The 14639-nt window shown below is 32.6% G+C and overlaps 2 protein-coding genes across 2 annotated transcripts; both read left to right on the forward strand.

Annotated features, from left to right (window-relative positions):
- Positions 1-1321: 1321 nt before the first annotated feature.
- LOC130642397 (uncharacterized) lies at positions 1322-4339 on the forward strand. The gene is made up of 5 exons (XM_057449483.1): positions 1322-1395; positions 1468-1547; positions 1797-1914; positions 2077-2139; positions 2188-4339. The coding sequence occupies exons 1-5, from the start codon at positions 1322-1324 to the stop codon at positions 4337-4339; spliced, it is 2487 nt and encodes an 828-aa protein (XP_057305466.1).
- Positions 4340-4530: 191 nt separating this feature from the next.
- On the forward strand, positions 4531-7163 carry LOC130642152 (ATP-dependent DNA helicase PIF1-like). The gene has a single exon (XM_057449242.1). It carries the CDS (start codon positions 4531-4533, stop codon positions 6649-6651), a length of 2121 nt encoding a protein of 706 aa, XP_057305225.1. The 3' UTR covers positions 6652-7163.
- The last annotated feature ends 7476 nt before the right edge of the window (positions 7164-14639 follow it).

Below are 14639 nucleotides of genomic sequence, written 5' to 3' on the forward strand. Positions count from 1 at the left end.
ATACGGACTGTTAAATGAAGTTCCTAGCATAAAACGGAAATTGTGTTTACGAAAAAGATAGCTGTTCTTTTTACTATTCTCTACTCTTTCATTCAAAATAAATCTTTAAAAAAACATTTGAAGAAGAGCATGGTTTTATAAATTAATCATAGCAAGGTTCTGTAAGGTTTTTTCATGTTTTTTTTTCAAGTTTTGATGATATTATTGATGTCAGACATATTTTATAGCTAGCATCATAAAGCCAACCACCACCAGCCCTAGCTACCTAGGAATTTATATATATGTACCCATGATTTTGATGCCTAGCTCCAGTTATATTTAAATAACCTGTGAGTTTTATATATGTTGCTGTGTGTTGTTGTGGATTGTTTGGACCTTTTAAGCTTATATTAGAAGATATTTAAGGATAGCTAAGGACTCTTTTTAAGATGTATTTTTCACATTTTGTGTAACTAAACTTATACATCGGTTGCATGCAATATGACAAAAGGATTTTTTTTTAACATGTAGTAATTTTGGTATATAGTTTAAGTGTGGTGATTCGTAGGAAGGAGTTACATTTTTTTTACATTTAGAGTTTAGAATTTAGTTTAAAAAACATACAGGGAAGGCTGGGGTGACTTTCCATTTATATAGATATTTTTCAAACCTCCTGTACCTAGCGCTACGCCTACGACATACCCCGTCTCTCTGATGAGGCTCTTTGTGCATGTTTTGACGAGCTCTCTGTGCACGTTTTGAAATTTGCAGGAAAGAAGGAAAACAAAACAAAGGGAGTGAAGTATGTTAGCAGCTTTCAAATATTCTGCATAATTTTTTTTTATCAATTAAATATATATCTTCTTGCCTTAAACTTTCTCAACCTTCGAAATCAGTGCCGTTATTCATGCTAAAAACACTACTGCTTTCGTCAAAGAGTCTAATTTTTGACCACAAACTATGCCCTTATTTTTGTCACATCCCCCTTTTGTCACATAAATCAAAATAAAGAAAACCTACTACACCCTAAAATAACATAATTATGTTAAGATGGTATTTTTACTGAAAAGCTTGATTGCTTATTTTAGCTTGCTGTCTTTATTTAATCTCTGCCAAATATCACTATGGCATATATACAATTATAACGCACTAAATATGCAAATATTCTAAGCTACACAATTTAATAAGGGAATAACCAACAAATCAGTAAGAATGACAAAAGTTATTAATACGTAAAATTTCGTTGGTATATCAACCAACTTTGTCAAACGAATACTTACAATTTGGTATTGTGGACAATTTTAGAGATTTTAATGCTAAGAACATTATGTGTGCATGCAAAATGCCTAAATTTTGTCGATTGGGATTGAAGGTTTTACTGCTGTCAGACCTTTTTAAGGAAAATTTTTTGGAAAGGTCATAATTATTGAATTTTAAATAATTTCTATTTCATGTTTTTACTGTTTTTTAACATTAAATTTTTGAAAGGATGACATTTAAGTATGAAATATTATCTGTGTTGCAAGCAATAGCTCTTGCAAATTTTGTGGACAGATCCAATATTTTTTGTATGACATTATAAGCAATGAAATATCTTGCTTATTCCATGGCACACTTTTGAGCATTGGTTTTTTAAGCGCCTGGTTATATTTTTTAACATTTTGTGTCAGCAGTTAGAAAATGGAATAATGCAGGGTGATACTTTGGTATCTTTATACGAGAAATTGGGGGAGAAAGGGGTTTATTTAGTTCTTAAAATAACCCAATAGCAATGCTATAATAATGCCTTTTTACACCCGTAACACGTCGCATTATAGTTTTCGTCATCATTAAGCTGCGGTCGAGCAAGAAAATAAACAAAGCGTTCTATTGGCCAAGACGGCTTAAACAAAGAAGCTTATTGGTTTATATTGTAAAAGACCGTACCCGGGCAACGCAAATATAAACAAACGGATCCGTCAGGCGCAACGGGAACGAGAAGACCTGTTTTGCTTTCATTTTTGATCTGATTGGAGAAACAGTTTAGCCAGAAAAGTATATTTGTAGATTAATTTGGTTTGTTCCATTATTTGTTGATTTTATTTTACTTTGTTTTAGTTTAGCTATCTATAGCCTATCTCCTGGTGAAAGCTCACTGCCTGGAGCGCCAGATGCGACATCGTCAGCTATTTGTTTTTGTTTTTTTTGTTTTTTTTTATTATTATTTAGATTATTAAGATTTTTATGTTTTGCTTTATTATACGAGTTCAGAAAAATGTCATCTGTATTTACAAGTGTTGTTAATGGTTTTGGGAGATTTTTTATGCAGCAACCTAACACAACTGATCCCATTGAAAGGAACAGGCCATTGCAACAAAATGTTGTTGTTGCAGATGATGAACGCCCCCCTGCACCTGTTATTGCTAGACTAGCAGATGATATTGATGTAGCGGATGCTCAAAGAAGAGCATATGTTACGCATGCTGTTGCAATTAGAGCTGAAGAGGACAACATTGTTCGCAATGCTAGGCAGCAACAACGTGCCGCCTATATGCGAGAAGCCCGTGCCGCTATCAGAGCAAATGGCAGAGGACAAGTTAATATTGCGCGGCAGTGTCACATTAGGCCTGTTCATGCATTTAATTTAGGAGCAATGGATAAGTTGTGTCCATACTGTCAGGCACTGAAATTTGTGGGGGAAAACCATTTTAAGTGTTGTCAATCTGGGAAAGTTCGACTAGAACCTCTTTCACCCCATCCTTTAGAACTTAGGGAATTGTTAACTGGGGGTACTCCTGCTGCAAAACATTTCCAAAAGGACATAAGAATTTACAATAATGCCTTTTCATTTGGTTCATTTGGTGCAGACTTAAGACCACCTCCGGGGAATGGTCCACCATGTTTTAGACTGTGTGGACAACTTTATCATCGGGTTGGCTGCTTGCATCCAGCAGCTAATGTACGTCCCTCTTACAGTCAGTTATATATAATAGAGGCGGGTGAAGCATTTAATGCGAGAATGGATAATCCAGCAAATGCTCAATGTCGTCAAGATGTAATGCATATTCTTCAGCAGGTGATGGACAGAGAGTCACCTTTCATTGCTGCATACAAAAATATGGCACAGGTAGAACAAGAGGAAAACACAAGGGCTATACAAGAAAATAGGACACCATCTATTGTGAAAATGATGATGAAAGCTGGGCCAGATAGACGGCGGTACAATACTCCTTCTCATGAAGAAGTGGCTGCTATTTTCATTGGGGAAGATGGTGCTCCCCCTGCTCAAAGGGACATAGTAATCTATCCAAGGGATCATGCATTAGTCAATATATCTACCATGTCTGCTAACCTAGATCCTATGATTTACCCAATGTTTTTCCCTAGAGGAGATGCAGGTTGGCATAATTCTATTAATCATGTTCTGGAACGACAAACTGCCACCCGGCAACGCGTTACAAGGTTGCAGTTTTGTGCATATCGTATTGCAATAAGACAATGTTTTAGTTCTCTACACTATGGCCGTAAACTTTTTCAGCAGTACATAGTGGACTGTTATTGTAGGGTTGAAGGAGAGCGACTTGATTATATTCGTCGAAACCAAACACGGTTAAGGGCAGCCTCTTATGTTGGTCTTATGGACCATTTACATGCAGAAGCTGAGCATCGCAACCTTCAGCCTGGTAGGATGATTATTTTACCATCAACTTTTTCTGGTTCCCCTAGGAATATGCATCAGAATTATTTAGATGCTATGGCCATTGTTTCTAAATTTGGAAAACCAGACCTCTTTTTTACATGCAACCCCAAATGGCCTGAAATAACTGAAAACCTACTGCCTGGTCTTTATGCATGTGATCGCCCTGACTTGGTCTCTAGGGTTTTTAAATTAAAATTAAATCAGTTGGTTAAAGATATTTATAAGAATCATGTTTTAGGACGTACAGTGGCATATGTTCATGTAATAGAATTTCAAAAGCGAGGACTTCCTCACTGCCATATGCTTATTAATTTATGTAATGAGCATAAATTACGTACAGCTGATGATATTGACATTTCTATTTGTGCTGAAATACCAGATCCAGCTGATCAAAATCTTTATGAAATTGTTAAGTCTACTATGGTTCATGGTCCATGTGGGTATCTTAATCCTAACTCATCTTGTATGAAAGAGGGCAATTGTTCTAAAAACTTTCCAAAAGAATTTTCTAATTCCACAATTTTAAATGCTAATGGATATCCACTGTATCGAAGAAGGAATAATGGTAGAACATTTCAAATTCGTAACATGGAACTTGATAATAGGTGGATTGTTCCATACAATCCTTACTTGACAGAAAATATCACGCACATATTAACGTTGAGGCCTGTGTTTCTATAAAATCTGTTAAGTACCTCTATAAGTATATTTATAAAGGTCATGACTGTGCAAATATACAAATACAAGAGAAACTTGACCATAATGAAGTCAAAACATTTTTAGATGCTAGGTATGTTTCAGCTCCCGAAGCTGCCTGGCGTCTATTTTCTTTTGAGCTACATAAGCAGTCACATACTATTTTTCGATTATCAATGCACCTTCCTGAACAACAACAAGTGTATTTTAGAGCTGGTAATGAAGCAGCAGCACTTGAGAGGGCAGATGAACATGATACCCACCTAACAGCTTGGTTTAAATTAAATCAGCGCAATGTTGCTGCTCGGGAGCATCTATATGCCAATATACCATATCATTTTGTGTTTAAAGAACATGCTTGGTGTACAAGGCAACGAGGTGGTGAAAAAATTGTCAGTAGATTATATTCTGCCCAACCCAGTGAGGGTGAGAGATTTTATTTAAGAATATTACTTCTTCATGTTCCAGGAGCTACCTCCTTTGAGTCATTAAGAACATTTAATGGAGAGTTATTCCCAACCTTTCGTGAAGCATGTTTAGCTAGGGGACTTCTTCAAGATGATAATGAATGGAATGGCACTCTTTTACAAGTTGCCACCATAGGTACACCTTGGCAGCTTCGACAGACATTCTCATTTATTTTAAGTCATTGTGAGGTCAATGATCCTTTGACGTTATGGCTTACCCATAGAAATAGTATGATAGAAGACTTTCTTCGTACTATGCAAGATTATCAGGCTGAACAGGCTGCACTAGGTTTTATAGCTGGTATTATAGGTCAGTCAGGGAAAAGACTTTCAGACTTTGGTCTTCCTGAAACAGAAGAAGCACCAGTAGAACCTCCAGCTGATTTAGTTTATCTTGGTCAAGAAGCTGATAATATCCGTTCCACATTAAATCCTGAACAATTAGAAGCAGCTGATACAATCATTAGGGCTGTTATGAATGTCCATAATAACTCTCCTCAAAATAACCGTTTATTTTTTATCGATGGTCCAGGTGGAACAGGCAAAACTTACACTTATAATTACATCATAAAAGAATTAAAGCGCAGAGGAATGAAAGTTGGTACATCTGCTTGGACCGGCATTGCGGCAACACTTTTAGATGGAGGGAGGACTGTTCACAGTCTTTTTAGATTGCCTGTGCCGATTGTGGAGACAAGTACTTGCAATGTTCCTCCTACCAGTAATCATGCCACATTCCTGATGCAACAAGACTTATACATTTTTGATGAAGCATCAATGATCCCTAAGCATGCCCTTCAAGCTATCGAGACCATGTTTAGGGATATTTCTAATGTTGACAACTTATTTGGAGGAAAAGTCATTCTTTTAGGAGGGGACTTTCGACAAATTTTGCCAGTAGTAAAGAGAGCCAGACCTGCTGAAATTGTAGAAACATGTCTTAAAAGCTCCTATATTTGGCCAACTGTTCAGGTATTTAGGCTTACACACAATATGAGAGCTGGACAGAATCAGCAGATTTTTGCAAACTGGCTTTTACAACTTGGTGATGGTATTTTACCTACAAAAGCAACAGCGCCATTTACGAATAGCATTGAAATACCAGAAACTTGCATTATCCGTGAGCAGAATGATCAATCACATGTTGATGCAGTGTTTGGAGATGGTAACTTGGCAGATTTTGCCAGTAGGATTATTCTGACCCCTACAAATGATGTTGCCCTTGATATTAATAACAAGATATTAAATAAAATTCCAGGGGAAATAGTAACATATAACAGTGCTGACTCTGTAGTTTCAGACGATCCTGAAGAAATTGCACTTTATCCAGTCGAGTTTCTTAATTCAATTACACCTTCTGGTATGCCACCACACAACTTGCAACTAAAACTGGGTGCAGTAATAATGCTTCTTCGAAATCTAGATTTAAAACATGGATTATGTAATGGCACTAGATTAATAGTACAACAGTTAAGGCAACATGTAATTGATGCTGAAATCATTACTGGTGTTGCTACTGGTAAAAGAGTGCTAATACCTAGAATTCAATTAGCGCCTTCTGACACTGGTCTTCCTTTTCAGTTACGAAGACGTCAGTTTCCTATACGTTTGGCCTATGCTATGACAATTAATAAATCTCAGGGACAAACATTTAATAAAGTTGGAATTTATCTTCACAGGCCATGCTTTTCTCATGGACAATTATATGTTGCATTTTCACGTGCACGTTCCTTTGAAGATGTTAAGGTAAAGATTCATCAAACAGAAGCACAAGGGTATGTTCAGCATAAATGCTATACACCAAACATTGTTTACAGTCAAGTGCTGTAATAATTGTTTGGCATATCCACTTAGAATTATATGATATATTCATATCTTTGTGCCTTTTTGATACTTTATTTGGAAAAGAATTTAATAATTGAAAATTAATCAACCAATTCAATTCAGTTGGAGTGACAAATAAAAAACATTTACTTCATTTTATGTAAAATGTTATTATACCAATTCATAAAAAATACTGTGCACAGAATTTATTTTACATTGTTTCTTTTCTGAATAAAGTATCATGTTATTTCACAGTACAAGACAGGATGAGATGATTCCTGTGCAGGATGAGATGATTCTTGCAAGAAGAATTCTGTGGATGACATTTAATGAAAAGGGATTCCTGTATTGAAAATTATTTTTTTGTATATAGGTTATATAGTTGAATTTTCTTCTTAATATACTTTGCTTCATGATTTATTTTGACAGAATTTTTTTAAAACTCATTATTACATTTTAAAAACTTCTTAAAAATTTCCTAGATTTTAAATAACTTTTTTTTCTCCACAACATAAAAAATATCATTTCAATGCAGAAATCTCTTAAAATTGCACACACAGGTGGATTTTGAAATAATTTTTAAAATAATAAGATTTCACATTATGATTCAACCTGTTATAAGTTCAAAAAAAATGTATAAGTTTTTCCAAAATTATCCAATAACATTTCACTTTAATAATATGTTCTAAACTGCTTTTCAATCTCCACCAACTGTTATCAAGCACATGTACTGTAATATGCAAACAGTTTGTTTCATATGTGAGACCACTTAATTTAGCCTTCATTTGGCTGTGGTAGTTGGAAAGCATGTGTAAATGACAGTCTAGGCAAGTGCAATGTGAAGATCTTGATAACTTTAATGTGTGTGCAAGCCTAAAAAGGGTAGAATCATAAAGACTTAGCTTTATGTCTTTTTAGGTGAAGTGCAAAGACCTATGGCTTACCTTCTCGTGGTGCACTTCGTTAAATGGAACTTACTTTTATGTGAAAATTTTTTGAGTTTTTGTCCATTCATTTTTAAAACAACTTGCAAACTCACAATGGTACTTTTGCGTTAATAGCTGCTGTTAGAGAGAGCAGAATAATTTGTGTATCAATGAACAATTTCATAAAATTAGACCTTTTAGGAAAATGTAACATTTTTATTTTGGAATAGAATAGTGAAGGAATTTCGTTTTTAAGAAAAATCTTGCGAAATCTCCTAATTTTTATTCACATTAAAGTAAATTCTATGAACTAAAAGTCAAGGCAATTTTACCGTGAACGATAAATAACTGCATGTTGTTTGGTTTAAATTTTAGACCTATATCTTGCCGCATTATTCGGTAGGCCTTGGTAATGAGAAATAATTATTGTTGATGTTTTTCATAACAAATTTTCAACTAAAAATTAGAATGATATATAACACACTTTTAAACAGTAAGCAGCAATTTTTTTCAAAAGACTAAATTTCTTACGTAATGTTCCCACTTTTTAAGCTAATAATAAGGTTCTTAGTGTTATAAAAATTTTTTAGCAACGCTTATTTAGGTAGGGGTTCTTATTGAGCTTACTTAATTTATTTGGCAATTGGCAGCAGGTCGTTATTCTGTTGTTTACGGTCTTCAACAAATGATTTTTAAAACTAAAATTTAAATTAATGGAGTTTTATAATATTTAATTGACTTATAACAATTCACATGATGATTTTTGACATTTTGTTTGTAGGTATATAGATATATAAGATATAAATATAAGATGGCTGGAGATAGTATACAATTACATGCCCATTATATGGAAATTGACGCTTTGGAGGAAGACAGGTTGCTCCAGACAAGTCTGGAAAGAAAAAGTAAGCAATTGTTTTGTGTGACAATCACTGTTTATTAACACATTTTACCAATTTAAAGCTTAATACTTTCCAGGTACATAATATCACAAAAACGTTCAATATTGTTAGTGCATTTTATTTCATAATACTAATATTATAAGATATATAGTTTAAAACAGTTGTTTATTTATGTTTTTTTTATTGATTAATGTAAGTTATTGTGTTTGACTTTAGTTACTGAACAGAATGAAACAATTAAAAACTTAAAGAAGGAAATAAAAACTTTACAACAACAAAACAAAAAAGAAAGTAAGTTGATTAAATAATAATAAAAAACATCTTTTTTATTGATTCTTATCATATTTTTCAGTAAAATCACCTTAATAACTTTTTTTTAGTTGAAGATTATAAGAGTGGTTTCAAGGAGATGCAACTTGAATTGGCTAAAATAAAAGAAGAGAAAAAGAGAGAAAGTAATTTTTTTGTGTGTGTTATTATTTACCAATAAAAGACGCTAAGCAAATTTCTGACATTTTGCTATTAATTGGCTAAACTAATTAATTGTATTGTGAAACTTACATAACGTTACCGCAAAATTCCAACAGACAATCTCAATGCATATGAAATGTTGCATTTATTAAAACCAGGTGATTGCATGTTGCTGCTCCTTAATTTTTCCAGTTTTGTATTTGTGATTTATAATTGAGGGCAGGTGACTTTTTTCTGCATAGTTTAAAATGAAATGTCTTATATGGACATTATATGTATCATCAATTTTATATAGCATTTTTTTCAGAAAACCAAAGCGAAGATAAAGAACTTTGGGCTAGGTACAAAGAGTACCGTAAAAAACATCCCGGCCCACTCACAAACAAATCCTTCCACTTTTGGAAAAATAATGATTTTAAAGACACTGATAAATTTAAACAATATTGGGAAAAGAAGTTTGAAAAAAATATTCGAAAAAAAATTGAAAGGCAAGAACAAAGCGGCGGTCCCTGTACTGTCACTGTTTCAGAATGCCAAAGTAAAAATTTTACTTTCACTTTAGGAAAGTAAATTTTCTATTTGGCTGTAACTGGAACAGTTTTGTATCGATTCTGTGCTGCTTTTTATATTCACTACTCTCTTCAATAAACTGGCATAACAATTGGTCTTTGTTCTTGCCTTTTACTATTGGAGGCACTAAAAAATGCTAAGTTATACAGTTTTGATTTAGTGTGCTCTTAAATATTCGTTTCAAAGCATTTTTCAATGCCTTCAACTGGTGTCCTGTTGACACAAAATTCCTATTGTTGAGAGAATAATTGAATAATGTGTATTGAAAAGTCTGTTTCTATTGCATGCAAACCATTATTTTTGCTGTTTATTGAATTCATAGTCTCTTAAAAGTTATAATGTACTTACTATGCGTCATTTCCCTCTTTCTAATATATATAAAATTATATAATGATATTACGATTATGGAGGCATTAAAATACGTTAATACACCAGCTTACGTTTACCCCAAAAATATGTAAGTGATATTAAAAAGAACATTTTAAACGTTTTTTAATGCCTTCAGTTGTGTCCTGTTGACACAAGATAGAAGTTGTTTAAAAATGTTTCTTTTTTTATTGTTTGGTTTTTGAAAAAAAATACACATAATTAGTAAATCTTAACATATCCACTTATGACGCATATTATAATCCCAATCTCTTTGGATTCCAGTCTATCAGTCCATTTGCAAGTAAAAGGGAGCCTGTGCAGTAACCTGCCATTTTAATAATATTGTAATTACCCTGCTCAACCATTGTGTGCAAGAAGGTAACATATTACACAATTGTATGTATTGTCTTTTTTATCCCTTCAACCTAGAATTTTTACCACTGTCAAAAAAGTTCTTGGCAATATATTGATAGTTTTCTCCTATACTTATCCTGCTGTGTACAAATGATTAAATGATTATCGATTTTTAGGTTACATCACGCTGTATTAATTATTCTTCCTTGCCAAAAGTGATGTCAATAAAGGTGAACTCATTGAATGTAAGTTTCAATTATTTTGCCGATATGCGTTGTCTCTAACAACAAGTAGCCTCTTAATAGATAAAAAAAAATTAATAGAATATTACATCAACGTAAAAGATAGTTAAATAAATAAATAAATGAATCAATGAACAAATGAATTAATGGATCAATAAACGAGCGAGCGAGGGCCGAACGAATAAATCAATAATAAATAAGTAAATAAATAAATACAAAAATAAATAAATAAATACACAAATAAATAAATAAATATAGAAATAAATACAGAAATAAATACAGAAATAAATACAGAAATAAATATAGAAATAAATACAGAAATAAATATAGAAATAAATACATAAATAAATATAGAAATAAATACAGAAATAAATATAGAAATAAATACAGAAATAAATACAGAAATAAATACAAAAATAAATACAAAAATAAATACAGATATAAATAAATAATTGAATGAATTGCAAAATTTAAGAACTGAATAAACTGAAAGTATAAAAATATCAGTTGTCACGTACTTTGGATAATAAATGTGGTAAAGATTTCAAACGCAAATATATCTCACACTACAGGTAATTATTCTCTTTGTCTCACTAAACGTTACTTTCATTCTTTATAATATTTACTGTCAAGCAGAAGATAATATTTGTTCTTTTCTAGGTTGAAGCGCAAAGCCCCATGACTTGCCTTCCCGTGGCGCGCTTCGTTACCTGCATTATTTCTTTGTATAGAAATAAGTCAGACACTAAAAGTCAGGGCATAACATGTTACTCTTGTAAACTGTTATAGGGGTGAAAGATTTTGTTTAACCTGCTGTAAATTTAAGTCAAAATTAAAGTGAGCGGTAAAATTTAAAGAAATTATTGTTTGTCCTGCTTCTTAACATTAACTTACCAAGAGTACCTATATATTACATATATTGCGACTAAGAAGTACGAAGTACCATACAGTAAAGGTAAGTTTTCGTAATAGTTTTAATATAGATAAAAATCTCTTTTTGTAATTTTTGTAATGAGAGATACAGTGGATTCTTCCACGGGCAATCAGCTAGTATATATTTATATCGTTATTAGCAGCAGGTTATATATTTACACCTTATGTGCAATTTCTATGAAGTACATCCCTAATCTTTTTAGTTAAATTTTAGCGTACAGCCACGTCATAAGAAAGTGACCCGTGATTTCCGTGTCGTGGACACACAGTTTTACTCACGCAAGGGAATTAATATATAAGATAGTAACCTTGCAAGGGTTTTGAAATTTTGACAGTAAAACATCTAAATCTTGTTAAGTTAAATGAGGTAGCCGACAAAATGCAAAAAGTGCTGACATGTGCAATAAAAAGCCTGGTTGACATAAAAAGTCTGTTTTTTAAATTTGACACAACTTATGCAAAATATATACATTTACTACTATAGAGGCATTTGGTAGACATGTCTACCAAATGATGCTATAAGTGATAATATATATGGTCGTGTCTACCAAATGAGCCTCTTAGGAAAGGCAACGTTATTTGGTGGACATGACAATGTATTTTTTAATCTCGGTAAGACCTTTACGTACCCCATGCAAAATGAAAGTTTTTGAGGTGATGCGCGAAATTATTTACTTATAAGTGACGTAAATTTTTAGAAATATGTATTGTCTACCAAATGCTTCATTTTTGGACTTTGCGACCAAATGATGCTATTAGTAGTATATATATATATATATATATATATATATATATATATATATATATATATATATATATATATATATATATATATATATATATATATATATATATATATATATATATATATATATATATATATATATATATATATATATATATATATATATATATATATCATAAAAAAACTTTCAAAAAAAACCTTGCTTTGTTTACTAAGTTTATTACGCTATCTTTACTGCATCTTATTTCGAAAAAAACAACAACTTTATTTCGTTAAAATGTTTTAAAATATTGTTTCCACTTGAATTAGATAAAATAAGTTTAAATAATATTGCTTGCGCTATCATTGCGTATTATTTCACATTTTTCTTCAAGAATATTCTATAAGAATATCGAGGATGCAAAACGGGTCAAAAGTTAAGAATATCTTAAGAATAAACCAGGTCCAACTTTAAATGTAGATTTTAAATTTTGTATGAAGTGTAAACTCTTTATCCTTTTAATAATAACAACATTGGCTTCGTTACGCGTTGCAAATAATTGAGATCCTGTTAGTCAGGTAAGACCAGCATCTCTCAATGGGATTAGATCTTGAGTGACCAGGTGAAATTAATAATGCCCTTAACTGACCATTCAGGGCCTCTGTCAGCAATCACATCATAACATTAACGATTTCTTTTATTTTTCTTTATTTTTTCAATCAAGTTTATCATATGATTGACGTGCATCACATTGCTGCTTTTAATAAGACGCGTATATACAACTGCACCAGAAGTTTTCCAGAACGCGGCCAGTTCATTATTGAACGATTCAACTTGTCTTTCGATAATCTTACAAAACGATTGAGTTGGTTGTCAATTTTTGATCCTTCGGATAAAGATCGCTTGCATCGAAAAGTAATTTTCTTTGCAGGAGAAAGAGAACGACTCCGCGGCATTCGGTCCTATATTATTTGGTAGCCAGATGTGGAAAATCGTGATCATGAAAAGTGCGTATTTTTATTGTCCACAAACAGCATAAGTGTGTTTGCAAAGATATCCCATTATGCTGTGCTAACTTAACCACAAGTGAATTAAAGCCTATCAGACATTTGTAGTTCTTACTTGTTGTGTTTTTTTTTTCGGGGTGGAAGCATTAATATGTGAATGGTGTAGCGATTAGCAGTTATACCCAAGGTTTTTTTGATGTGCATAACTATTCATTTGAAGAAAGCCCATTTGTGTACATCACACTGTCTCTGCGACGTAAGTGAGCTTCAGCAGAACCTTCTTCCATCAACGTGTTGACAAAAGTAATTATTTCCGGATATTTCTTGTGTATGCTTGGTCTTCCTCGTCTTTTATTTTTATCTAAAAAAATAAGTAAGTTAAATTTTAACTACATTAATAAATTTAAGAGTTTAAGAAAAGGGGAAAAAAATAAAAAAATATATACTTTGCAAGAAATCAGCCTCGTCGTTGGAACTGGCTCTGTCATATATCCAATCGATATCGCTGTCGTAATCTTTAGACATGCTATGAAAGTAGCTAGTTTGAAAAAAAAATGTTTAATTTAATTTAATTAAATTAAATATTTTAAAAAGGAAATACAAATGTTTGATATTGAATTTAAGTTTGATTGAAACTATTAAAATAAATCTTATATTTTACTTCTTTTATTTCTGGTTTCGTATTGAAATAATTATGCGCGATTATGCCGGTACTTTTGAAGTTCTTTTAAGTTTTTATAGCAATTTACTTTGTTAAAAGTTTGTATCATTTCATTTTGTATGATAAAAAAACTTTGTTTATATTTTTTATTTTAAACGAAGCACTTTGTATGACATTCGTTTCACGAAACAAAGTACTTCGTAGCGTTCGTATAATTATACGAAAAAAACGTCCGAACATTTTGAGACGATCCCTAAAACACTTTATGTAAACAGGATACTCATCATCATCATCATTCTTGACTTAACGTCCGTTTTCCATGCTAACATGGGTTGGACGGGGTATATTAATGACCCTCTTCCAATCTGATCTAGACTGTTAGATCTAAACTCAACTTCCTCCATATCAAGTTTGTCCTTATAACCTCCTGCCAAGTTTTTTTTCGGTCTGTCTCTGGACTTTACCCCAGGAACTATTAAGTCTCTACACTTTCGTACCCAATTCTCCTCCTCCATTCTTTTTAAGTGTCCCAGCCAATTTAATCTTCTTATCTGGATAACATCTTTAATTCTACGGACACTTAACCTGCTTCTTAGCTCTCCTGAACTCAGTCTCAGACTGTCATTACACATCCACCTAACCATTCTCATATCATTCCTTTCCAAATGGTAAAGATCTTCCTGCTTCACTGCCCATGTCTCACTACCGTACAACATAACACTTCTTACACAGGCCTCATATACAACCTACCTTTTACCTCAGTTGACAAGACTCTGCTAGTCAACAGAGGAAGTAACTCTCTGAACATTTTTCAAGCAGAACCTATCCTGCAAG

Source organism: Hydractinia symbiolongicarpus, chromosome 4 (assembly GCF_029227915.1).
Source record: "Hydractinia symbiolongicarpus strain clone_291-10 chromosome 4, HSymV2.1, whole genome shotgun sequence".
Taxonomy (NCBI): Eukaryota; Metazoa; Cnidaria; class Hydrozoa; order Anthoathecata; family Hydractiniidae; genus Hydractinia; species Hydractinia symbiolongicarpus.